The sequence below is a fragment of the Drosophila bipectinata genome, chromosome 3L, assembly GCF_030179905.1.
Source record: "Drosophila bipectinata strain 14024-0381.07 chromosome 3L, DbipHiC1v2, whole genome shotgun sequence".
In the NCBI taxonomy this organism is placed as follows: Eukaryota; Metazoa; Arthropoda; class Insecta; order Diptera; family Drosophilidae; genus Drosophila; species Drosophila bipectinata.
The window spans coordinates 3474059-3499318 of NC_091738.1; the positions used below are offsets into that span (position 1 = coordinate 3474059).

The window sequence follows — 25260 nt, forward strand, 5'->3', positions numbered from 1 at the left end:
AAAAAATCCATATAAGTTTACTTTTATATATTATTTTATTTAATTAACAAATTAACTTTTAAAGTTTGTAGTTTAAAGTATCAAGTCACCACCTTTTCTTGCCGTGTAATTCCGATTGCACACGCGTCGGTCGAGATAAAACATTTGTATGCGCTGATAAGAACGCATCCACTTACTTTTGGTCGCACATGACCTGAATTTGCCATCAGGAGGGGATAGGAGGCAGCGGAAGCAGGACCAGGAGCTGGAGCCCAGACAAAAAACTTGAACTTGCTCATGGACTCTGAAAGGCAAATGAAGAAATTTAAATTTTATACCAGCCAGGCAATCATTTGGAAATTGTACACATTTTTGTTACCCTATAATTCAATTATTTGGATATATTTAAGATATTAAATTTTAGTCTCATTAATGGTTAAATTTTTCTATTCTAGACATATGCTATACTTGCTTTCAAGTAAGTACCAAAATACCCAAACACTAAACACACCCATTTTCCTACTAGACCCCTTAGTATCTGTCTGTGGAAAGTAACATTCCATTTTTTCGCTTCTTTTTTCCAAAGTTCCAGTTCAGTTACACGAATTTTTGAACGGAAATACGAAAATGAAAGATTCGTATCTGGTAAAAGTTGGAGGGCGAGATTGATGTGTGCACGGGATGTTGGCCCCAAAAAAAGGAAAAGGAAAGTAGACGAGTATCGAACCGCCTGCAGCTCGTGTGTTTTAGATGACCTCCTGCTCTTTCCATTGGGGGTGCTTTCCTTATGCGAAAATAGGATTTTCCGGCAAATTTTTTGGTGAAAGGCTCTGTAATGGGTGAAATGGGGCAGGCTGAGTGAGTGTTTTCGGCTCGTTTTGTTTGTTTGACACTTGCGTGGTTACTGACTGTCCATATTATGTGACATACTATCCAAAAGAGAGAAGGAATTTAGAATCTAGAGTCGGAATTGTACTTTATAGTTTCTAAAAAATTATTGCAAACGCAATCCAATTATTAGGAAACTTAAGCCTCCTAATATACATGTGAACATCAAAGCAATAAATCATATGTTATCAATACTTTGGAGTTCAAAACCATTTGAACTTTAAGAGGCTTATTTCTCTGTTAGCTTGATTTTCCCTGGGAATTATCGATGGTAATTAGCCATGTCAACAAAATGGCAAAGAATTATTCAATTCTGGCTGTGAATGTGTCAGCTGGCGGAATTGAAATTAATATTTCAGGGCGTCTCAAGTAATAAGCCAAGAGGACCGAGTATCGTTTAACACTTCATTAATAGCCATTCCGGCAACTTGCAGACAATTAAAGACAACTTGAGCACCATGGAGTGGGTGGCACTTAACACATTTCCAATGTTCATTGACCGGCAAATGAAATAAAAATTGCAAACATCTTCAACTTTGCCAGCGAATGCTTCATTTAACAGTGCCAACACAACAACAACAGCAACAAAATCACCTAAATAGACAGCCATTTGCTGGAAGGGCAAGGACGAGGGCGAAAGGACCCTCCACACCAGGGCAATAGACAAAGTTCCCAGGCCACAAATTACACTTTGGTTTGGCAGCATAAAATGGCGTAAAAATTGCAGCTGTTTCTGCCACTCGAAAGCGAACAAAATTATTGAATGTCCTTGCCTCCTGTCTGCGAGTTCCAGAAGACCAGACCATTCCCATTTACACTTTCGCACTTTTCTGGAAAACAATTAAAAAGAAAGAAGTATATATTTTCTTTTAAAAGAACTATATACTTTCTATAATTTTAATTGCAAACTTAATAAGCTTTTTTTTACTAATTGTTCACCATTGAAACTAAAAATGGGAACATCTTAGGCATTTAGAGTCCTTTGTGGTCCTTTTGCCTGGTCTCTGTCTGGTTCTGTGTATTTTTTATGATGCTTGAAAATAAATAAACACTCAATACCAATACCAAAGAGCAGACAGAGCCAACTTTCAGGCGCAGACACCAGGGAGGCGTGGTCGCAGAGCTTGGCATGGGGGCGGGGATGGTTCTGGGAAAGGGAAGAAGAAAGGGCCGAAGGAGCATCGCGCACATTCAATAAATCTTCAACAGTGAATAGTCACTCGAGACGAAATCGCAGGAGGCGGGGACTGCGATGCTCCACAGAGCTATAGGGACTCGCACGCCTTTCGTTTTCACTTCCAGCTGCTCCCGACCCTGTAATGGCCGCAGCCATGAGCTGTTGGATAATAATAATGATGATGCCAGCGTCGTGGTATCCTGGAGTACTGGTGTCCTGGCACAGGACGTGTTCGGGAGAAAGGCGGGAAGAGTGTGTGAAAAAGCGCAGCTTGCACGTATGAGCGCAGGACTTAAGCCTCTAATAGCCTCATATTTTGCACTCCAATACAGAAACCCAACAAGGATGAGCTCCCCGCCCCAAGATCAAGACCAAGGCCAAGGATATAAACGCCGAAATGGGAAACAGGGAGCTTTAGTTTCGGTCAACCATTTATTTTCAGGAGTAAAAAGTTTTGTAAACAAAATTCAAATGCAGTTCAAACCAATTTTTTTGTTAAGTAAGCAGTACCCGATTCAAAAGACAACAAAATAGAAACGGATGCATGGAAAACGTAAATCAAAAGGGAGAAAAGCTTTCGGAATGCTCCGCTCCGAGCAAATATTCAATCTATAATGGCATTTACAGGACTAGGAACAGGATATGTAATATCCCTTTGGGGTTTATAAACAGCTCTCCGTTTTGTTAGCGGCAAGGTCCTTCTATTTTCAAATAAATACGGCGTAGCCTTTCGGAGCCCAGTACCCATAAATCTCAACAACTTCCGCTGTCTGGGAAGCTATGGACTTACTATTGAAATTTATGCACATCGGAGGGTCTGGTCCACAGAGAATTCTAATTCTATTTGTTTTATTTACGGATGCAGGATGAGGTGAAGCTGTCGAAGATCCTTTTTTGGCAAAATTGCGGAACTAAGTAACCAGTAGATTAAATGGCATTTACCAGATTGTGCGAATTAATTACGTTTCTTGACCATTCAGTCTAAATGGCACCCACTTCTGGCTTCCTTTTGAGCTGTTTGAGAGGCACGGTCTTCCTGCTACAATCATAATTTCTAAATCTTAAGCAGCTCTATAAAACTCGAGCGGTGGCACAACCCCAAGTGGAGACTTTCACTTGGCGCGCTTGCAACCAAAACGAGGCCGCGGCAGAACTTCGCGTGGCAATTTAAAAATTAAGGCATGACGATGCAAGGGGAGACGGAAAAACACTTTAACTAAAATTAGAAAAACGCAAACAAGATGGGGGCAAAAACGTTCAAGATTTTCACCCTCCTGGCTATAATCAGCGCTGGCAAAAAAACAAGAGCAACCAGGCAGCTGAAGTGGCAACATGCAGCGGCAACTGCAACGGCAACACAGCACTATAATGAAGCTATCAACCGTAAGATGGCGCTTAGGCACGCAATCATACTTTGGATCCTTAGAGACCCGCAGAAAGGAGCTCCACATATGTGCCAGAAAGGGTGTTCCACGAAACTGATTCGCTTCTACTAGTTAGGGTGTACCTACGGAACACCTTAGGAATAGCAAGAGAACAAAACAAATAAATAATTAGTAAAAAAATAATAGAGAATTATCAACACTGATTAAGACAACAGGAAATATGTTGATATTCTCAGAACACCTTCTCTGAGCACTGGGTCAACTTGCCTGCATCATGTATGTAACTTTTGCATTTCGACATCAGCACAGGAAACTCTGGCACACGCGGCGTATGCTTAATATTTTCGCCGCATCCTATGCGCTTATTCATTTTTGACGACGCTTTGACGTCGACCGTACATTGACCGTTGGGGATTCGCTTGTTTGATATCAAATAGCACTGTCCTGGGTCCTGGGCACTGTCATTTTGCCGGCGGCACGGTATACCCCGTGGTGATGACCTAAATTTCCTGGTTTATGAAAAATATATGTGCGCTGCACCAAATGTGTCCCTCTGCTACATGCATATAGAACAGAAAACTTAAAGAAAACGTTTCTTATACTCAAATTTGTATGGTGAACCGGTAGAACATTCATTTTCCAAAAGCCTCAAAAATTAAACTTTTGTTTAAATCTTCATTAAATTAAATAATAATTGTTGTACACTGTTAAGTTGTCAATATATATAAAAATAATATGTATATAATCTTATAATATGTTCTATTTACTATAACGATAAGAATATTTATAAGAACCAAAAAACCAACATCTAAAAACATTTTTAAATTGAAATCATCTTTGTGACCTATAGGTCAAGGTAATGGTGCCACATTTTTTTGAAGTGATTTCTAAAAACATGTATCAGTATAGACTTTGTACATATATTTCTAGTAAAAAATTTGTTCATATATTTAAATAAATTGTTTGAGTAGATAAGAAAACAGTATAAATTTGGATGCTTATTTTCTAAAAAATCAGAGTACGTTGGACAGAATTCGAATCCAAAAGCACAAAATGAAAAAGTATATTCTACTTTTGCTCCATCTGAGTATTATCCTTGCTTCCCTAGCTGAAGTGCAAGCTGATTCGGTTAGTTTCAGAATTGTGTTTATGTATTTTAATTTAATTTTAATATTACTCATTAAATTTTAAATCAACAGCTACAGCAGGAAGATTTCGATAGCTTCAAGGACGAAATATCGAGGAAGTTGGAGTTGATGGAAAGGAAGATAGACGCATTGACGCACCGTCCTCAAGGACCACCAGGATTCCCAGGTCTTCCAGGACGACCGGGTCAAAAGGGTGAACCTGGAACTCCAGGACTTGATGGGATTATTGGTCGACCAGGGGTCCCAGGACAAAAAGGATATGATGGGGAACAAGGGCCTCAAGGGCCTCCCGGTCCTCCTGGGAATCCTGGATATATCTCATTTAATGGAAATTAATATTTTGATAAACTGCCTTTATTTTTCTATATTTTCATATTTTTTTCACTTAACTGATAAATAAATTGTGCCTAATGCAATATAATATATGTATATGTTTTTGAAATTTTTACAAATGCTTATTTTAAAGATCTTCGAAAAAAATTTAAACTTTTAAGTCATCGAAATGGTGAGTGGTGCCATATAAATGATTACTGATTATGAAAAATGATTACAAATTTGTATGTGTTTAACATATTTGTATGCGTCTTTGTATATATACTTACTAATTGTACAAATATAAGTTGTATAGGAGATAAGAAAATCATATAAATTCGCCTACAGTCGTTCTATAGAAATCAGTGTACGCTGTATTGAATTCGAGTGAAGACGATCCCAGACCACAATATGAAAAAATATTTTCTTCGGTTGCTGCTGTTGGGCATTTTCCTTACTACCACAGTTAAAGTGGACGCCAATTCCGTAAGTTTTGAAGAAGTCCTTTTTTTTTAATATTAGCTATTAAAATCCAAATCAGCAGGCACTGGAAGAAGATTTTACTAACTTTAGGGACGAAATTACGAGAAAGGTGGAGTTAATGGAGAAAAAGTTAAACGACTTGATGTACCGTTTGTTAATTACATTACCAAGTCCTCAAGGACCTCCAGGATTACCAGGTTCTAAAGGAGAACAAGGACTTCCAGGTCCATATGGGAACCCCGGTTTGGACGGATTTCCTGGAATTCAAGGAGAAAAGGGTGATGAGGGGCGTGAGGGGCTGCCAGGGAGTCCTTGTAGATATTAAAATTGGACGTTACGAGAAATAAACAAGAAGAAAGAATACATGAACAGATTCGAAAATTTAGTACGGTTAGTTGAGGCCGAATACCTTAATAGATCCCGTAATTAATAGAGCGCCGAGACTACTGGAGTACCGTATTTTAATTTTTTTTTAAATGAAACATACTTGCAATTCTCTTTGAAGAAAATTTTTTTTTTACAATTTTTTAGAATATCATGCTTTTTGAATAGTTTTTAATTGCAAAGGCGTTGTAATAAATTTTGTGTAAATAAATGTTTTTTTTGTTGTTTGGTATTTAACCTTAATTAAACTATCCTATGTTAATCTATGAATATAAAGCTTATAAAAAAAAATGTTTTTTTTAACTTTATAATGTGAATCAACAGGCACTGGAAGAAGATATTTATAACTTTAAGGACGAAATAACAAGAAAATTGGAGATTTTGGATACAAAATTGAACGATTTGATGTACCGTATTTTAATTACATTACCCAGTCCTCAGGGTCCGGCGGGAGTACCAGGTCCTAAAGGAGAAAAAGGTGAAATAGGTTTATACGGGTATGAAGGACGGCCGGGACATCATGGATTAAAGGGCATAAAAGGAGAAAAAGGAATGCAAGGGTTACCAGGGCGTCCAGGATTTTAAACTATCTTGTTTCCTGAACGTATACGATGCTAGATTCAAGTACTCTTTGGAGCCCCAAGACTTTCGCGGAACACTATTTCAAAATGTACTCCACTTCGTAATGGAAATAATTGTTACGCTTGTGTACAAATAAAATTGTGTTCACATCCAACCTTAAATTAACTCTTTTACTTGGCTTGAAAATAAAATATTTTTCCATACCTTTAAATCAAGAAACCAAAGAAACCGTAAAAAAATTTGAATAATGTTAAATTTCAGAAACGCAGTAACTAAAATTGGAGGGCATATTACACGTAACAAACGACAAAAGATGAGGTTTTTTTGTGCTGGACAACATCTCTGGAAAGGTGTCAAAAGGCCACCCAAGGTCCAAACCTTGGAAAGGTGACAAAACATTTGAGTTTTGTGCGTTATCCTCCGACACCGTCGCATGTTCTCGGAAATGGTAATAAAATTTTCACTCCATGATAGATTTTAGCATTGTCCATTTTAGTGTGGATGATACCTCGAACTGGTATCATCCCCGTCAGTTTGTCTGTCTATCCGTGAACTCGGATGTTGCTGTGAGTCATATTAAAAAGTAACGAGCAAAATATTATGAAGCCAGACAAAAGGCATTTCCGGCGGCTATGGCAGAGACCTCTTCCTATATTGGATTCACACGATGCAATGTTTTGTGAGGGATGCCAGCCAGCTTAACTCTTGTTCATTGCCTGTTGTTGTTTGACTGGCCAACAGAGCTCCAGCGCCACCACCATTACTACCGCCATCATCGCACCCTGCTCCACCCAGTCCCGGAATGCCCCCCATATTATATTGTGTTTTCGGACCCAGACAAGTCTGCATTGCTGCATGTACTATACAGTGTACAGACCAAAGCCTGTGTCTCGTTTCCGAGGCTATCTCCTCCCCAGCCCCAGGCGGAACACAGTCTCACCCGGCATTATTAATAACCATAACTCAAATCTATTGCCACTTTACTGGTCATTGATTCTGTTTATGGCCCTGATTTCGTCAGTTTTCTTTTTGTGGGCCGGGGGCAGGCTATTTTCAAAAGTTTTGATTTGATCGTAAAACAAGGGTTTTGGGTACAAGCATAGAATATTTGTATTCTAAAGATAGTATTAGAGCATTGGATTACGTTAGTTTTAACAAGAAAGGAAAGCTAACTTCGGGCGGAGCCGAAGTTTATATACCCTTGCAGTTAAAACCGGATATATATCGCAAACATCGGATATAGTTGGCCGATCCTTATGGGAATAGGAATATATACTCCAATTTGTTACAATACAAAATCTAAAAAAAGTCCCAAACTTCTATCTTCAAAAATACGAAAGTTGATATTTCTACCAAATACCATTTCCGATCGTTCAGTTATATGGCAGCTATGGGATATAGTCGGCCGATCCTAATGAAATTTGGTAGGTCGGATCAACTGACCAAAAATAGAGTCTGTCTATTCCAGCTTTCTATCTTTAAAAACACGAAAGTTGGGTCATTTCCGATCGTTCAGTTATATGGCAGCTATAGGATATAGTCGGCCGATCCTTATGAAATTTGGCATGTCGTATTATTTTGCCAAAAATAGCTCTCACCTAAAACTCTCTAACTTTAAAATTACCAAAGTTATACCATTTCCGATCAATCAGTTATATGGCAGCTATAGGATATAGTCGGCCGATCCGGGCCGTTCCGACTTATATACTGCGTGCAAAGGAAAGAAGGGTGTATGCAAAGTTTCAAGACGATAGCTTTAAAACTGAGAGACTAGTTTGCGTAGAAACAGACAGACGGACAGACGGACAGACAGACAGACGGACAGACGGACAGACGGACATGCTCATATCAACTCAGGAGGTGATCCTGATCAAGAATATATATACTTTATAGGGTCGGAGATGTCTCCTTCACTGCGTTGCACACTTTTGGACAAAATTATAATACCCTCTGCAAGGGTATAAAAATGTATATTGATCTTCTAAATAAAACCCCTCCTAGGATGGAATTTTTTTTTAACTTCCTGGATAGCTAAAAGTGATTGTGTTATCGTTTCGGAGCTATAGTCCTATTCTATGACATCAAACTGAACTCATAGTATTTTTTCCTGCTTGTCCTTTTGACCAATTCTCCTTATCATTCAAAGCTGGCACTTTTGCGACATCCTAGAACCGCCAACGACAGCGCCAACTGGTCCTTTGCGGCAAGTTTTAATTGTGCTCATATCTCAAGAAGTCTTCTGGATCGCTTGGCTGATTTTGGCTTGTGGCAAAGTTTGCATTTGGCCATTTGTGTGTGGGCCAAACTTTTTCGGGCCCACCCACACACACACTCACTCACTCACTCATATACACAGCGCAAATTGCTCAACAATCCATGTTGCTATTTTACATCACTTGGAATTTCTTTCGGACATTCGCTTCTCCACTTGGCTGCTGTCTTTGGGCCGGAGCACTCTCTATGGATGTTGACTTTTGGTTTGGCAAAGTGGAGCAGAGCTAGCTGGGCGTATAATTTCAATGCCCACTGTCGTAAATAGCCGAGGCGAACAGAGGGTGCTGCGAACGAAGGGTATTTTCTTAATTTTCTTGCACTTCCTGTAGCTCGACCAAAGTTTTTCCAGCTCTGCCGTCTAGAATCATCATCAGTAGCAGTGGCAGTAGCAGCACCAGCAGCAGCTTTTCCGTTTGTCAGATGTCAGGGAGCGGAGGGGCAGGCAACTCCGACATTAAAGTATTATGCAAGCGTATTAATGCACTCAACGGACTTGGACCCGGACTCGGACCATCTCGGAGTGCAGTGATAAGCTGCGAGTCAGGATGCTGACGGTCTGGGAAAAGTGCAGATCTCACAGAGTGCGACGCGGTCCGGGAAAATCTATTCCCCAGGCAAAGTTTTCCACCTCCATTAGCTGTCTTGCCCCAACCAAAACTATGGCCCCTGGTATTTTCTATATTTCGGCTAATCCACTAATGGAATACATTGCATTAAGTTGCTGAACAATTGGAAAATTTAAAACACGAGCTTAGGCATTGGAACATCAATGAAAACCCTTTATCGAGCCCCTTACTCATTGGAGCCTCCACCTAATTCAATTAGGCACAAGTCCTTGGGGAACAACCGACACATGTCCGGGATCACGTGGCTGTCAGGACGAAGATTTCTGTGGATGGGGTTGTGTTGTGTTTAGTAGCGATGTCTTGTCAACTGTCACACTAAATGATGCCGCCAGCCCCCTAGGAAAGGCGTTCTTGAATTCGACGAGCATTGGGCTTTCAATTTCGCACTTCCATCAAATTGGTTCAATAAACTCTATCAAAAGTGTCAAATCATTCCTTTAGTTTTAATATATTTATGCAAATACCTTGGAGTGGGCAGGAGAGTCACACCTGCGACTGAAGCTTGGCGACACCTGAGACTGACAGGATAAAAAAAAGGAAATCTGGATAAAGAACCCAAATAGAATGTATAAGTTTGTGCGTAAGAAGACATAAGGTGAAGGTATTAATTAGTCTATAAAGTGCTTAGTACAATTTCACTAGCCAATAGTTTAGCTTTTCGAGTAAATGTGCCAATTATGAATGTATATTTGTTAAGAATTGCCTAATGAACTTTGAACTCTTGTTCAAAGGGTCATTTATTTCACGCTTGTATTCATCTTGGGTCGAATACATCCCCAGGCCTGTCCACTTGATACACTTTTATGGATGAAAAATTCGGACAGGTCGGGAGAAGCTCTCTTATTCATTCCTTGATTCGGTTTTTCATTCATCAATCAGCGTACGCGACACAGCTTGAAAAATGTCAGCGAGGAAAGTGTCAAAGTGAGGACATCCTGTTCTTTGTACCGATTTGGCTGCTACCCTGGAAAAATCAACAAGAACATACTGTTTTTACAGACGGGACCAACTCTCACTTGATTGAAAACTCTTTTTTTTCCGGCAGGCCCCTCAATAGGTTGGTCCTTTGGGGGGCGTTGTGAAAATTGACAAGTCACTTTTTAGCATTTTTCGTGAAGCGTAAAGCAATCAATATTGATTGCATAATGAATGACAATCTGAGGTGGTCCTGGCACTTGTCCATGATTCTTTTCATAGAAATTTATTATATATGTTTAGGGTAATTTTTAATTGTACCTTGTTTTCTGAGGCACTATAGGGTTTAATTTTCAGAAACAATGTCAGAAGAGTTTCAGAGCCGGTGAAGATGATTCAATTGGCATTCCCATTGCCAAGTTCGAGGACGGGGCCAGACGGTGATCCGATCCGGATGCTCTTGCCCGTGCAATGGCGTTCATGCGAATGTCCGCTGAGCGGAGCGCCAAGCACCAAGGACGAACGACGAAGAATGGTCAGATGTCCAGTCATCCAACTCAGCCGCACAATGACCACCACTTGGCTGGTCGCTGTCAGGGCCAACAATAGTGGCTGTTATCCTTGTACCGACCGGGTCCTGCCATCCATGGATTCCTCCCCCTGCCGAAGCCAGTGTTTTTGTTAACTTTTAGTGCTCAGTTCGCTGGATCTTTTGGTGGACGTGTGCGCCGTTTTTGGCCCAAACTATATTCTTTTTCTTTATTTTTCGGCAGCTTCATTCCCAACCTCTTGGTTGTATTTTGTTGCAGTTTGTTTTGTGCTTTGTTGGCTGCCATTGCGCCATTTTAGCCGTGATGTTACCTGCTACCATTTTTGGCTATACCCTAGAATGGAGAATGTGGCACATAGACGTAATGTGATTAATATTTACAAAAGCTACGAAAAAAAAAGTTTTAAAGAAATTTTTGTTATAACAATTTTTGTTATTTTAAATAATTATAAAAAGAAAAGACGAAATTTTTCAAGCTGTAACATTGTGAAGAGTATCTCTCAGGCCTATAGAACCCAGAATTCTATCCTAGTTTCTTTTTGCCATTGTTGTTCAGAGTGTATATGTCACTCGGCAGCATCGAGTTCCATGTGCGCGTCGAAGTCTGTGTTTCGGTGTTTGTGCTATTTTTTAAATTGAACATATTTCCGTTTGAAATATACTTTTGCCAGGTCTTTGGTACCCATTCCCCTACCCACTCCGCCCCGTCAATTTCTCTCTATCAACGGGGTATTCATTTCCTGTTTGTTAGGGCCGGGACTCGAAAATCTCTGGAGCGAACGAGCCAGAAGCTGAAGTATCCTTGTGCCTTACTGGGCTGGATTCTTTAAACAGAAGCATTTGTTGACACAATTCGAAGACTATTAGTTGGATATTATTCAGCAAATCGTTTAAAGTATTCAAACAAAAGCCAGAAACAAATACGGCAAATTGCTTTATGCATGTTTAAAATCAATTAATTAAGCAAAACTCGTTTGATTCACCTGGCAGTGTCCTTTTTTTTTTGGTATTTGCCTAGCAAAGCTCGGTTTTGACCCGGCAAGTATGCGAGCAAATAAAGCAATTTCAATTTAATGAATCTCAGATTCCCTTTGTTGTCCATCATTATTATTTTATTATTATTCAGCGATGCACTGTTGCGTCCGGCACAAAGACACTGCCAGTCAGCCATCAAACTATTTGAGCGAAATCAATTTTATTAACTTTTATTTAAATTTTTCATTGGGTTCAGCCAATTAAACACGATGGCTTTCCACACATAGCTCTGAATCAATGTTTTTTCGACCAACTCGAGTGATAATAGACAGGTCCAGGTCTTTACAGAAAAAGTTATGGGAAAATTCTGTAATAGTCATACACATTTTCATTAACTTTTTTCAAAAGGACAAGGTAAATGTTTAATTAAAAATTAATTCGCAGCCTAAAAGATATATTAAACAAAGATAGGATATTGTTTTTGATGAAATATAATTTCAAGACTAAAGCATAAGCTCTATAATTCATTTACAGGACTTTATTTTTGAAAAACCATTCATTTTTATGGTCACAGAGTCAGCGTTTTCGATACAACCTATACTCGTACACGTACGCATATTTTTTGCCAAACTATTTTTTCAAGCCGCCTCCTTTCCACATAAAATAAATATTTTAACAAGTGTTATTTTAATTGCGTGCAACTGCAACGTGTCCAACATTTCAACGCACTGTCCCCACGCCACCTGCCACATGCCACACGCCCCCTGCTGTTATTTACTCTCGACTGTTGCTGTAATGCATACATGGCCAGAGCCTAAAGGGTGCTGCCCGAAAGCGGGATACAGTCATGGCACGGACTGTTGCGTGAGGTCGCATAACTTTGAGGCCGGAAAGGCAAACTCGTGGTGGAAAAAGCCGACTGCGAACTGGAAATGGCGCTGAGGTTGAACCATTTTATCTGATTAACGCGCTGGATGCATAAAAATGCCCTCCATTCCGATTTAATTTGCTCTACTGGGGGCCAAGGCGAAGTTTTCACTTTGTCACCTTCCAGCCCGAGAGCCGTTCGCTGCATAAATCAATTCAATTTGTAATAAATTTCAAAACTTTTCATTTTATATTAATTTTGATGCCAGCCAAAGCCTGTCGTCGTCGCCGTAGCATTTTTTTCCTCTGACTTTGCCATTGCTGGGTCTGCCGCAGGAAATCAATTTAATTCTAATAAAATAAGTGGGGAAAAAGTTGTGGCGTCTTCTTTGGCTATATAGTACAGGGAAAATATCAGAATTTCAATAATCTTTTGTTTTGAAAATGTCTTTTGTAAATGGTATTTTTCCAAACCCTTTATTTTTCAAACAACCTTGTTATTTTCTTTATTTATATTATCTTTTATATTTTATACATTTTTCAAGTTTTCTTTCTGTGTATGCAAGACGTTCAGCCTTTCTTGACGTTTTTTAAGTGAAACCAGTGCGTTCCAGTTCTTTAGTTTTTCCTTTGTCCTGCCCTGGTCTTTGCTCTGCCTTTTCTCCAGATCATGCTCCTGACTGCAGCTTAACAAATTGACTTTCTCCGGCCGCGGTTCGTTTTAGATTTCCCTTTATATTTTCACTCCCTTTTTTTATTATGATTATCGGCTGAGTTATTGCTGCGGGCAGGAAGGTCCTTTTATGGCCTGTCTGGACGCATTGTCGTCACTTTATCGCCGATGCACATAAGAAGTTTGAGTGTCTTTTTTTTAATGCTTTTCCGACAAATCATTTAAGCTCTAAATTCAGCGTACCTCAGTATTTATTAGTGGCTGAGGTGGTTGTAATAGATCTGTGAGACATTCTTTTGTTCTTCGATCTGAACGTGGGGAATTCGCCACTTCTTCAACGTCGCCCAGCAATGCAATCAATATGCTCAACAATTTTTGTCATTTGTTAAATTGGAAATGGCCAGCTGCAGGCCATTTGAATAAGGAGAGCAGAGATGCTGGAGCCAGCCAGGGAGTTAAAAAATTCCTTTTGGACATTTTGAGAATTCTCTTTGTCCGATGCCTACCAATTTGCAGTCCTTTCCCCATTTTGTTGATTGGTCGCCTTCAGGCCTTGAGAGCAGTGCGGAACTTTTGTTGATTTTTAATTGCATCGATTTCGCCCAGTACGCCAGCTCGGAAATGAAATAATTTATAACCCGGCCAAAGTCTCCTCTAGCCCCCTTTGAATAACTTTGAAGAGCTCATTTCTCATGGACTGGTCAAATAAAATACACTCTAACTTATTTGTTCAGCTCCTTTGTGTTGCCAGCCGGAATGTATACGATTTATTGGCTATTGTTTTAACCTGAGGACTATTCAATAGAGAGACTTTAAGTATGATTATGATTTAAACCAAATTGCTTGTTTGATGCTTTAATTTTTGTTTTAATTATCCTTCCTCTATATGCCAACGTGTCGTATGTGTAATATAGTTCGGTTTCCGCCCAAGGACTAAATATGGTGAAACAATTGTTTTATAGTCCTAGCCAGAGCCCTTTCACACACACGCTCACGTTTTATTGAAGTGTTTAACTCATGACCAGACATTAACAGCGTCTGGCGTGTCTCTCCTTTATCTACCACAGGGCAATCAAAGCATTGTCCTTTTATAGCTCTACTCCACTCTCCTCACCCGATGCCTGGATGCCAGGATGCGAGTGCAGTGAAAACCGAAAGCATCTTGGGCCATCATCAACGCCAAGTAATTGCCATTGCAGCTCCCACGCTCCTGTACTGGATTTTTTCGGGTTTTTGTGTGTTGTGGCAATTATAGTGCTCCTTCGTTGTCCTTGCCGGCGTGGTTCGAAAAAAAATATCTTCAAGAAGTACTAAATGAATAGAGAAGTTTAAAATTTTTGGATACATTTGGGATCTTGGCAGTAATAATATTTTAGGTTCCATATCACTTGGAACGAAAGAATCTCCTCCTAGGTTTTTCCTCCACCCTCACATCTTGTTCCAGTTCGTCATCTTCACCATCCGAGTCCTTGGCCTGTTGTTTGATTCTTTCGGTATATAAATCGGCGTGCTCCTTGGCAAGCTGGGCATCCCTTTCATTTCCTTTAGCAGCCGCCAGGTCCTTTGCCAGTTGCTCATATTTTTCCTGTTCCCGATAGTTTCCTTGCTATGAATAGAAAATAATATAATTATTCATAAACTGCGGTATTAGATTATTTAAATAAAATAAAGTTTTATTAATTGTGACAAGAGGCTGGATCTGTAAAGAAAATAAAGAAGAGTTAGTTAATCCTGAAAAACTTCAAAGAATTAGAAAAAATATTAAACAATAAAATCTTTAAAAAAATATATATCATAAAACTTAAAAAACATATTCTCACGTCTAAGATCTAAAAAATAGGATTATCTCATCTGCGTCTTTACAACTGAAAATAATATGATTTGTAAAATCTTTGTAAAATCCAGGGCTGACAAGAACGCATATCCTTATAGATACAGAGGGTTATTTTCATTTCATCACTTATTCGCTTGAACTAAGCCCATGGCTTACCTTGCCACCTCTGGCCAGGACGATTTGCGTGGGTGTGCCCTCTTCCTGAGACCCATAGCATTCCTGAGCCCTAGCATCTTCCCACTTCAATTCATTTAACTGTGTTAAATTAAATCACAAATCAAAAATCAATTACAGTTATTACGACGACGACTGGCACTACGACGGCAGTGGCAGTGGCGATGGCGATGGCGAGGATGTCTACGATTTCCAATCTCTAAACGAGACTGCTTTCTACCCCCGAACGGGGTCCTTTGAAAAGGAGGAAGTTCCGGAGCAGCGAGTGGCATGGTGACCTCTATATCCATCTATATCTCTGACTGTGAGTCTGCGGCGCTCCTTGGGCGCACATTTCTGCAATCTGTTCGAGTTGCCTTACTGCCTTTCTGCCATTTGCTGGCTGGCTGGCTGGGCTGGATGTGACTTCTGGCCAAAGCTTCATCAATAATGATGTTATCGGTTACACAGGCAGGCAGATACTCGCACACACAGAGACACAGAAGAGTCCGAGGCACACGCTGCATATTTATTTTAAGTTTTATGGGTCCGGGCCAGGCCAAGGGGTCCGTGATTTCTGGTTCCTGCTGCCAGATGAACTGTAGTTGTTGCCGGAATGGAAATTGTGCAGAAACGGTGGAAACTGGAGGACAGAGGACGGAGGACGAAGGAAGCAATTCCAACTGGTTTTTAATTTCGATTTGATAAGGATTTTAATATTGTTAGCCGACGATGGTGCGTGGTGTGGCAGTGTGGCTGTGGGGCAGGGGCAACATCAAATTAATGTAACGGATGTTGATTGCTCGACGAGCGAAATGTGATTGCAGTTGCGTTGATTGATTTTTTCCTCTTTAGCCAAGTGGAGGAAGTTGGCTTAAAGACTCTATATTTTTATAATAAAGGGTTAAGAAGAGGCAGGTCACTTTAAATTTGTATCGAAAATTTTGAAAGGATGTGTAAACCTTTTTAAAATATAACAGAAAAAAAGACCCTTTACTTCATTTTGAAAATGTTTTCGTTTCATTAATTAATTAAGCTCAACTTGAAGGATCTTTTGCGGGTTTTCTGTGCTACCTCAGTTGTTTTCCTTATTTCGTTCGAGGATGTTTTACCCTTAACCCTTTCAATTCCTCGGATTCCTTCAGTTGAGCTCCAGCTCGACTTGTTTGGGGCCCCACCCTTCCGATGTTAGTCGTTTGCCTTGTCATTTTGTTGGAAATTAATTCCCGTTTATGTACATTCAAGCCAGCTACTGATACTTTTTATTCCGGTGGTTGCAAATTTCATCACGAATCTCTCTGGCCGGAGTGCCGCCTTCCCCCGAAATCACATCCAACCCGAGGGCTTAGCCCAGCATCGTCTGCCCAGAATGTAGCTAGACAGTAACAACTCTTGACTGGATTTTATGAGTTCTGGCTCAACTACAAATGGCAGTCAAAACACTAAAGAATCCCCCCCTCCCAGCGTTTGGGCCACAGAGAGATGAATGTGGGTCCCCAGCAGCTGCTGGCCAATTAGATTGAAAAGTTTCAGGGGCGAGGATGGGGCCCTGGCTGGATAACAATTTACTCGTTCGAGTGGTTGGCTGCTTGATTAATTCTAGAAAAAGAAAACAAAACCGAAACTGCATTGTCATTTGCATATCCAGAGCCCCCGAGTCTGGGACTAAAAGGGGATTTGCTCTGGAGCTCCAATGGGGCACCAGATTTTGTGGTTTTACTTTTCCGCATCATCAAATCGAAGCATGGAAAACATCATGACTGGCGTAATTTACACGCCAATGACTTTCGAATCGACTAAGTACATCCACCCCCTCCAGAACCCACACACATATGCACACGCACTAATATATGTATCCGAATAAGGATATGGCCTGGGTGGCATCTCGGTCTAATCTTATCGGGCATGGCACAGCTCATATAGCCTGGCGAAATCGCTTTAATATTGAAATTGCCAATTTCGATATTCATTAAATGTTGCGATGTTGAAAGAGGGGCCAAGTGGGGAATAGGACGAGGGGCGTGCCAAGGCGACAATGTGGCCCCTGTGCAGGGAAGCGTGCTTATCCTGGCATCGCTCCTGGCCCTAGGACGATGGAGAGATGATGAGGCGGGGGCAATCAAAATCCATAAACATCAATGTCGCTTAGCTGCGAATTCGATGCACTTGGAAAAATAATTATAGGCATTGTAGGAGGAAACATTAGTAGGCTTTGCATAGAAAAGACATTTTATTACACCCACTGAATGTATTTATTTTTGTTTTTTGTTTTACCTTTTTTTTTAAGTGTATTCAAACCAGAAAAAGAAACATGTACAAGCATCTCATTTCCGCTTTCTTCGCCAACCCGAAGCTCTTTGCATTTTCCCACGCATTTTATATTTAATTTCTTATCAAGGCACTTTCTGCATTGCGGTTCATTATAAAGAACCTTAAATATATGACTTAAAGCTTTAAGATCTGGAGGAGCAGCGGCTCGGATATGTATTTATAAATATATATGTGACGGGGCATACATGGATTCATGGCGTTTCGTTTATGCCTTGTGTAAATTTCATCAAAATAAATACAATTTATAGCGCAATAAGCCAATTTATGCCTCATGTTCGTTCCCATCTCACACCACGCACAATTTGCATAAATTTAGCCAGTTGGTGGGGGGAGGAGGCCAGTGGGGCGGTGAGGAGGAAATGTTATATGTGTAAACAGCAAATAAATAATATTTGATTACTCCGAGGCGGGCTGGGAGCGGGGTGGCCATAATTTTGCCCACTGAATTATTGTTTAACTTGCTGTTTAGAATTCTAATGGCTGTGTTCCTTTCTAAGAAAATGTCGTGCCTATCCCTGAATCGCTATTGTTAGCACTTTTAGAATTCTTAAAAAATGTTTAAAAAATCGAGGGTCAAAAAAATAAATAGGTTTTAGTTAGATTTTATAACTGAAACTGTCCCAAGGTCGCAAAATGGCAAAAGAGAAGACAAAATGTAACTAAAGAACAAGAAAATCCGAAAAAAATAGTTGCCCACAGTGCGTATGTGGAATATTTTTTAATTGCTGGACATATGGTCTAGTAATTGCAGTAGCAGTTTAACCCGGGGACTCCAGAGCAAATAAAGGACATGCCAAGAGAAAAAAGAAGGACGATAAAGGAGAGGGAAGATATTGTAAGACACATACTATTCGTTATAGTCTTCCCTTGAAGTTCTACAAAAAACTATACTATGAACTCTATACTTATTATGAGCATTTATTTGATATTCAAAGAATGTTCTATAGTTTTGATTTAAAGAGTAACTTGGTTTAAGTTTTCAGCTGTTGCTGGTGCCATCCTCGAGACCGTGTCCCACTCATAATCCTTTTACTAGAGGCTCCTTTGAGTCTCCCCGTCCCGGTGGCGGCAATAAATTCCGAGGGAACAGCCCCTAGGACTAGGCTCGGTGGAGAGCGTAACAAGCCCTAAGTGAAAAATAGAGAAAAATGACGTCTACACAAGATAAACAACGGCAGCCGAGTGCGAACGAGCGACTGGGCTACATAAAGTAAAACTGTATTTAATTAACCGACATTGCAATTACAAATTCTGTGCAGCGCCGCGAGAATAGAACGGTACAGGACACAGTATGTGTGTATGTTGTGGAAACAAGGGTTAAAGCCAGGACATGGCCGCCACTCCTTTTCACTCCCAGCTCCCAGTTCCCAGCTGAATCAGGATCTGTAGAATAGCAGCTGCTGTTCGGCATACTAAAAAGAAGCCGAATAAAAAAGCAAAGCGTTGCCGGCGACTCGAGCAAAACAATTTCATTTTGTTCACAGCCAGCTGCCTGAACTTATTGCCGGTTGGTTTGGCGGGGTGGGCGGGAAGATGGAGGGGAAGCTGACAGCCGTAAACGTGGCCAGTACCAAAGGACCGTGCACAGTGGTTCTGGTCAGAGCCGCGACTTTAAAGTAATCCATAGAATGTGTTACTAGCCAAAGTAGCTAAGAGAAAAGAATTAAGCATACTTATTAGAAATAATGTATAGTTTTTTAATATTTAGTTTCTAGCCCCCATTTTCCACTGTCCCCACCAATTGGGGCTAACTTCAGCACACAATGCACCAGTTTTCAAGGCGTGCAAACAAAAGCGCAGCAGAAGAAGCAGTAGAAGGAGCAAAGGCAGTAGAAAATGGGAGTGAAAACTGAAGAATGGCAAGCTCTAAGAGTGGAGTGGCGTGAGGGCGTGAGCAAAGCCTTTGTTTATGGCTTCCAGAGTGAACACCTTAAAGAACTGGCTACCTCCGAGATGCCCTGGGAAGCCCTGGGAATGGGTCGGGCCGGGTGGCAAAAGAAAAATTAACGGTAGCCAGTTATCAAGAGGCAGCAGAAGAGCAGCTACCCTGCCATCAGTCCTTATCGGTTTTGTCCTCCGGCAACAGACAGAGTTGTTGCAAAAGGAACATAAACGGTACGGTGCGAAAAGAAGGAACAAACTTGTGCATAACTCAAAAAAGTCTTAATGAATTATGAGTCCAATGTTGCCGGGCTTTTCTCTCGTCTCGTCTCGTCTGATGTCTCGTCTGTCTTCGGTCTTCTGTCCCCAGCCGTCTGACGTCTTCCCTCCTGCCGGTCTGTTGTTCTGTTTCCGACGTCTAAGGGTTGCCAGTGCCAGTGGCCAGGAAGTGGAAAAAGGATTCGAGGATTCCTCTACCCGACTGTGCCAATGATGGTCATGATTACCCCGATTAAGGTAAGCCAGGCTGATGTCTTCATGGTGGTGAGTGATGGCATTGTCTCTGGTTTGAATTTTATTCTAAATTTAAAATAAAGGATGTCTTTCATAAAAATATCTTGACTTGGCTATTCATTCCATTCCATATATCCTTCAAAACCAATTGCTGTTTTTAAGAGTCTAGTTTTAATCGTAAATTGTTAGAATTTTCCCGCTGAACTCTTTTAGTTTCCTCTTTCTGGAGTTTATAAGACCCCCAGTTTATAGTTCCCCCACCATACAAGACATCGAATAACAGTCCATTTATTTTAATTATTATTACTATTATTGCCATGCTGGCCAACTGAACAACAATAAGCGGAACTGGAAAACGTACATGCAACTACAAGAACATAATTTACCAGAGGATGCCACCAGAGGAGTCCGCCATAAACAAAATGCCATTGCATCTAAAATCTAAACAACAGGAATGAATGTTGCCTGGCAACTGAAGCAGCAGCTGGCTGCAGAACAGCTACAGAATGGCAAGAACGAGCAAACAAATAATTTCATGTCACACAATGATGAAAGTTTTGTAATGTTTGATGTTCCTCCAGGAACCTCCGCGATATCTCTGTTGTCTGCAGCTGCAGAAAATTAAGCAATTTTATTTAATAGATACGAGCTCGAGCAGGAGCCGGAGCCGGCAGGCGGAGTGTGAACTGTGCGGAACTGAAACTGGAACTGGAGCACATCCTCGGCGCATTCTGCAGCTCCTGCAATTGCAGGACAATAATTCAACACGTATTTAAATGCATATCCCCCTCGCCCAGCGCCGCCCACTTCCTCTCTTCAACACAACCAACTGTCTTGCAAATGAAAATTTACTGTGCATGTTGCCCATGCCAGGACCAGAAGCCAACGCAGGACCAGGAATATATCCAAAGCCAGAGACCCAGCCAGTATCGGAGACAGAACAAGAAAGACCAAAGGGTAAGGGAAACGAAGTTAAAGGTACCCAGTAATGAGTATGTATTTGAACCAATCATAATAGTTTAGCTTATATTATAATTATAAATAAATTAAAATAGAAAAATTTGAAGACCCTGGAAGTAATACCCTTATATCCATGTACATCCTACAATGCGTCTTTACCCTGCTCAGAAATATTGTCTGAGCCAGTTGTTTGTGTTTGGATGGTGAAAAAGTTTTGGCCAACAACTGGAAACTGAACAACAATTGCCGGCAGAGCGGCCAATCGAAAAGCTAAATCAAAAATGTTTGCCAGCTAGTCCGACTCTCTAAGCAACTAATTTCAGCTTAACCCAGTTTGGCCGCATTTCCACAGCAATTACCGTGCCCGGGAATTGGGTTTTGATCTCTGATTTATGTGACCGGACCGATGACTGGCGCAACAATACAGAATTTTTGTCATTTAATGCAAGTTGGAGATAAATTATTGCAAACAATTCTGTCTGGTGGTCTGGCGGCATGGTGGGCTGGTTGGCTGGCCATTGGGATATTGGTCGGCCTGTCAACGGGGCGGAAATCAGGCAACATCCGCTCCATAAACGGATATCCGGTTTGTTCGCACGTTCACGCTGTGCTGTGTTTCAGGCGATTCGCGAAGGGTACAAAGGACTTCGGTTTTGGTAACTTTCCGACCTCTTGTCTCTCTTCAATGCGGTTCAATGAAGTGTTCAGTTCCACGACTTAAAGTGGATAGAACTCAACAATTATGGAATGAAGTACAATTTTTTCGTCATTTCTTTTAGATGTTCCATATATATTGTCAAGGATATTGCCCCAAAACAAAATCCTTCCCTTGTTTGCACTTGATGCAACAATCTGAGGCAACCCCAGGCCCGACACCCTCGTTCGCCGTTCGTCTAATTCAATTCCATAGCGATTTCCATTAAGCCCAACGTGCTCGAGACGCCCATCCAAGTCGCTATTCATCCATCCATTCGGGATAAGCCCACTTCCCACACTTTCCCTTTTCTTTGGCAAGCCAAATGGCAAACAAGCGCGAATCCCGATCCAGATTGGCGAATATTGAGACGAAACGGCGCAGGACCGGCTGAGTTATTACGCAAATTTACCATCGGAATAGAAGATCGAATATTTCAAGGGCCTGGTAATGACATTTCGACTCCTTGAGCATTCCGAAACGCAACTAACCGAAGCTCTGAGTTGTCAGTCAACGGAATTTTTGAGGTAAGCGTTTGCCGGGAGTGGTAATTGAAGCTGGCATGTGATTTATTAACTCAATAATAGCGCAGATAGCACACCAAAGGCAGCAACACTCCCCTTCGCAATCGCTTTGTACAAGTCCTGTTGTTAATACCAAGAAAAATTGATGCAAATTTTCGCCGAATTCCCTTTCTCACCCCAGACGAAATTCCACTTAAATTCCGCGCATAATTCGATTTGCATTCAAAGAGGGAAAAAGCAAATTTGTATTAATCGAAATGTATTCAACTCGAAGGACATGCCCCGAGCATATGCCCAGGGCCTCGTCTCGATTCTTTTGTGGTTCGTTTTGGTTTCGGGATGTAATTGAAATATGGATGGTCGGATGACTCAGAACATCGTCATTGCCTCAAGGGTTTATCGCCCTTTCCAAGCAACCCCCACAGAACAAGTTTGAGGAATAACCCACTTCTACACTTGGCAAAAATCTTACAGAAGGGTACTACTTGAAAAAATTTGGCCAATAAATAATATAACTGAAGCTTAGGTCCTTCCATTTATATTTTTTTTTTTTGCGGAAAACCTTCAACTATTTATTTTCTGTTTATCGTCCATTTGGAACCTCATAATTTATGGATCTTTCGGGCTTTTGTTTTTCTTTGTCGCATCGAATGGACAATTACGCAATAAGCTTTCGGCTTTCTTAAAGATTTTCGCTCTATTTTGGGTTAATTATTTCTTAATGCCTGTCTGGGAGGCGAAACAGACATTTCCGTTTCCGCTGCCAGTCGCCGCCATCATCAATCTGCGCCACTATAAGTATGGTGACAGCTTCCGTAATGCCTCCCATTTCGTGGGCCATTGTCTAATATTTCAAATGGAAAGGCTTTTAAGTGGCTGTTGGCATTTTCGATTTACGACAGCTAACATGTCCCCACTACCTCAATATTATATTAGGTGCAATAACAACCGTAGTTAAGCACTTCCGAGTACACAAGGCTGGGCGATGCCTGGCCCACTAGAACAATTGGTTTGCATTTCCAACAACAAAGTCTCCACTTGCCTGCACTTGGGCAAACAAATTACAAATAATTACATAGAAAGGAACACTGCACAGTTGTAACCTGCCTCATCCGAGTTGGCCCTTCATCCGAGTTGCAGGTGCAAACTGGCCCACTTTGTTGCATGTGTTGCCAAGTGTTGAGCTTTGTGGCGTGGCTCCCTCATCTGCTGATTATTCTGGGACGACGATTGTTGCTGCGGTTAACTGCAACTGGCCTAGTGCCACATTGGCTAAAAAGGGCTCGGTCAATGTCCCGGGATAGCTTCTGCCCTAACATCCCTCCCCGGCAACTCCTGGCTTCTTAGTTTCATTACTGTTCCAACCTAAGGGACCCCAACTAATCAGGAATGCAATTATAAAGGTCAGGATAGAGGCGTGTGGAATCGACCTGGCTGGAGGGGTTAAATTACTAAAGATATCACGTTCTCAGGCATCCTTTAAATCAAATTCAATGAATTATCAAAAAAAAGCTATAATAACTTACCTAAACTGGACAGCAAATTACCTATTGTATCGGCATTTTGCCAAGCAAAGAAAAACATTCCAAAGAACAGAGTTATCACTGCATCCACGCTCGAAGAGGTTATGATGGCATATATCTGACTGATCTGGGTGAGATAGGTGGCCTGGGCAGCCCACATGGGGGCAGCGGCCACGCCCAGTAGTATGCCAGCCGGCACCAAAGTATAAAATCTAAATAAATCATACAGGATTTGTATAGGATCAGGGCAGTGAGGAAGAATCTTACTTTGAATAAAGTTGCAGGCCGATATAAGGAAGAAAGCAGAACATCCCCAGGACCAGAGTTCCCTTGCAGGTCAGCTGTCGGATCATAAGGGTCGGAAGAACCAGGCAGGACAGTCCCATGCTCAAATAGATGGAGGAGCACGCGATGGTACCCAAGCCTCCTTCAGCATTGAGCGATGACTGCAGGTTGAGGGTGCCCTTGCAAAGAAAAACACGAACAATTAATTGACTTTTTTGGGCTCAAGAGACACCCACCTGGTAAGCCACATACTGCGTCATCATGGCCAGAGAGAGGACAATCACATTTTTCAATATTCGAAACTTTTCGTATCTGCTGACAAAAATTTTATCACGGTCCGGCTCGGTGACTTGGTCTCGACCCACTCGATAATACTTCTTTGGCCTCACCACCACCTCTATTATATCACCTGTGGCAGAGGAACGTCTTCTTTCAATCTCGTGAGGCATCTTCTTGATAAAATTCAATAAAATGAATGTGTATTGACTGGTGTGTCGGGGCAACTTTGTTAAAATGTAAATTACCTCAAAGGAAATAATATTGGATGGGAAAATGTGTTTAACATTTAACCACAACGGGTTTAATGTCCTGTGTGAGCCACATTTCCATTGTCCTTTTGTTTTGCTAGCGTTGTGATGACGGCGTCGTGGCTTTATTTTCCTCATCGTCTCCTTGCTGGGCCATTGTCCGGAATCCGGAATACGGAGTTTGGATTCCCGGGCTCATTGTCGAGTTCTTTGTTTTTGCGCCTCGCGTGTCTAATAAAAGCGCATCGCAATGTGGGTCATTGTACGACTACACAGGCCAGCTTGCCTCATATGGTTTTCCATTTGTCAGCAGCATGAGACCGCTAGTGGCAACAACATCCCAAACAACACCAGCAAATAAAACTCTGCTAATTGCAAAGACACATACATATACATGTGTGAGTCCACACATGGCAGAATCTGCAGTAGGCAGAGTCAGTCGTCTTCTTTGAGATTTCGCGAAAGGGACAAAGCTGTGGAATATGTGTCAGCTATGCAAATCAATATCGTATTCTGAATAATTAATTTCTGGATTAATTTTCAATCAAATATATGCAATATATCCAGTTGTTTTCTCCATCACATATATTTATGCATACTTTTCGGATCGTTGCAACAATAAATTCTGCTCCAGAAGGTATGCCATAAAACTACATCGAAACGAAAAATATTACATGTAGAATTCCAGAAACACCTTGAACTTTATGGGAACCTACACATATATCCTTTTTTGTTGATACCCTTTTAGGTGGTATTAAAATTTAGTTTAAAAGTATACAACTCTTACAAGGAGTCATTTCCGACCCTATAAATATAT

The 25260-nt window shown here is 41.0% G+C and overlaps 1 protein-coding gene and 1 long non-coding RNA gene across 7 annotated transcripts; one reads left to right on the forward strand and one right to left on the reverse strand.

The window, feature by feature from the left end:
- Nucleotides 1–78: 78 nt before the first annotated feature.
- LOC122322195 (UNC93-like protein) lies at nt 79–24418 on the reverse strand. Of its 6 annotated transcripts, none has more exons than XM_070280044.1 (4): nt 24153–24418; nt 23899–24095; nt 23635–23843; nt 79–283 (listed from the first exon to the last, which is right to left on the reverse strand). In XM_070280044.1, the coding sequence occupies exons 1-4, from the start codon at nt 24363–24365 to the stop codon at nt 81–83; spliced, it is 822 nt and encodes a 273-aa protein (XP_070136145.1). In that variant the 5' UTR covers nt 24366–24418; the 3' UTR covers nt 79–80. The 6 variants fall into 6 exon arrangements, with proteins under 6 accessions (XP_070136145.1, XP_070136149.1, XP_043069618.1 ...); XM_070280048.1 differs by lacking the exon at nt 79–283 and adding an exon at nt 13078–14824 and having other exon boundaries at nt 23656–23843; XM_043213683.2 differs by lacking the exon at nt 79–283 and adding an exon at nt 13079–14824.
- On the forward strand, nt 5257–5967 carry LOC138926388 (uncharacterized). Its single transcript, XR_011442886.1, has 2 exons — nt 5257–5375; nt 5434–5967. It is a non-coding gene; the product is annotated as an uncharacterized lncRNA (long non-coding RNA).
- Nucleotides 24419–25260: the final 842 nt, after the last annotated feature.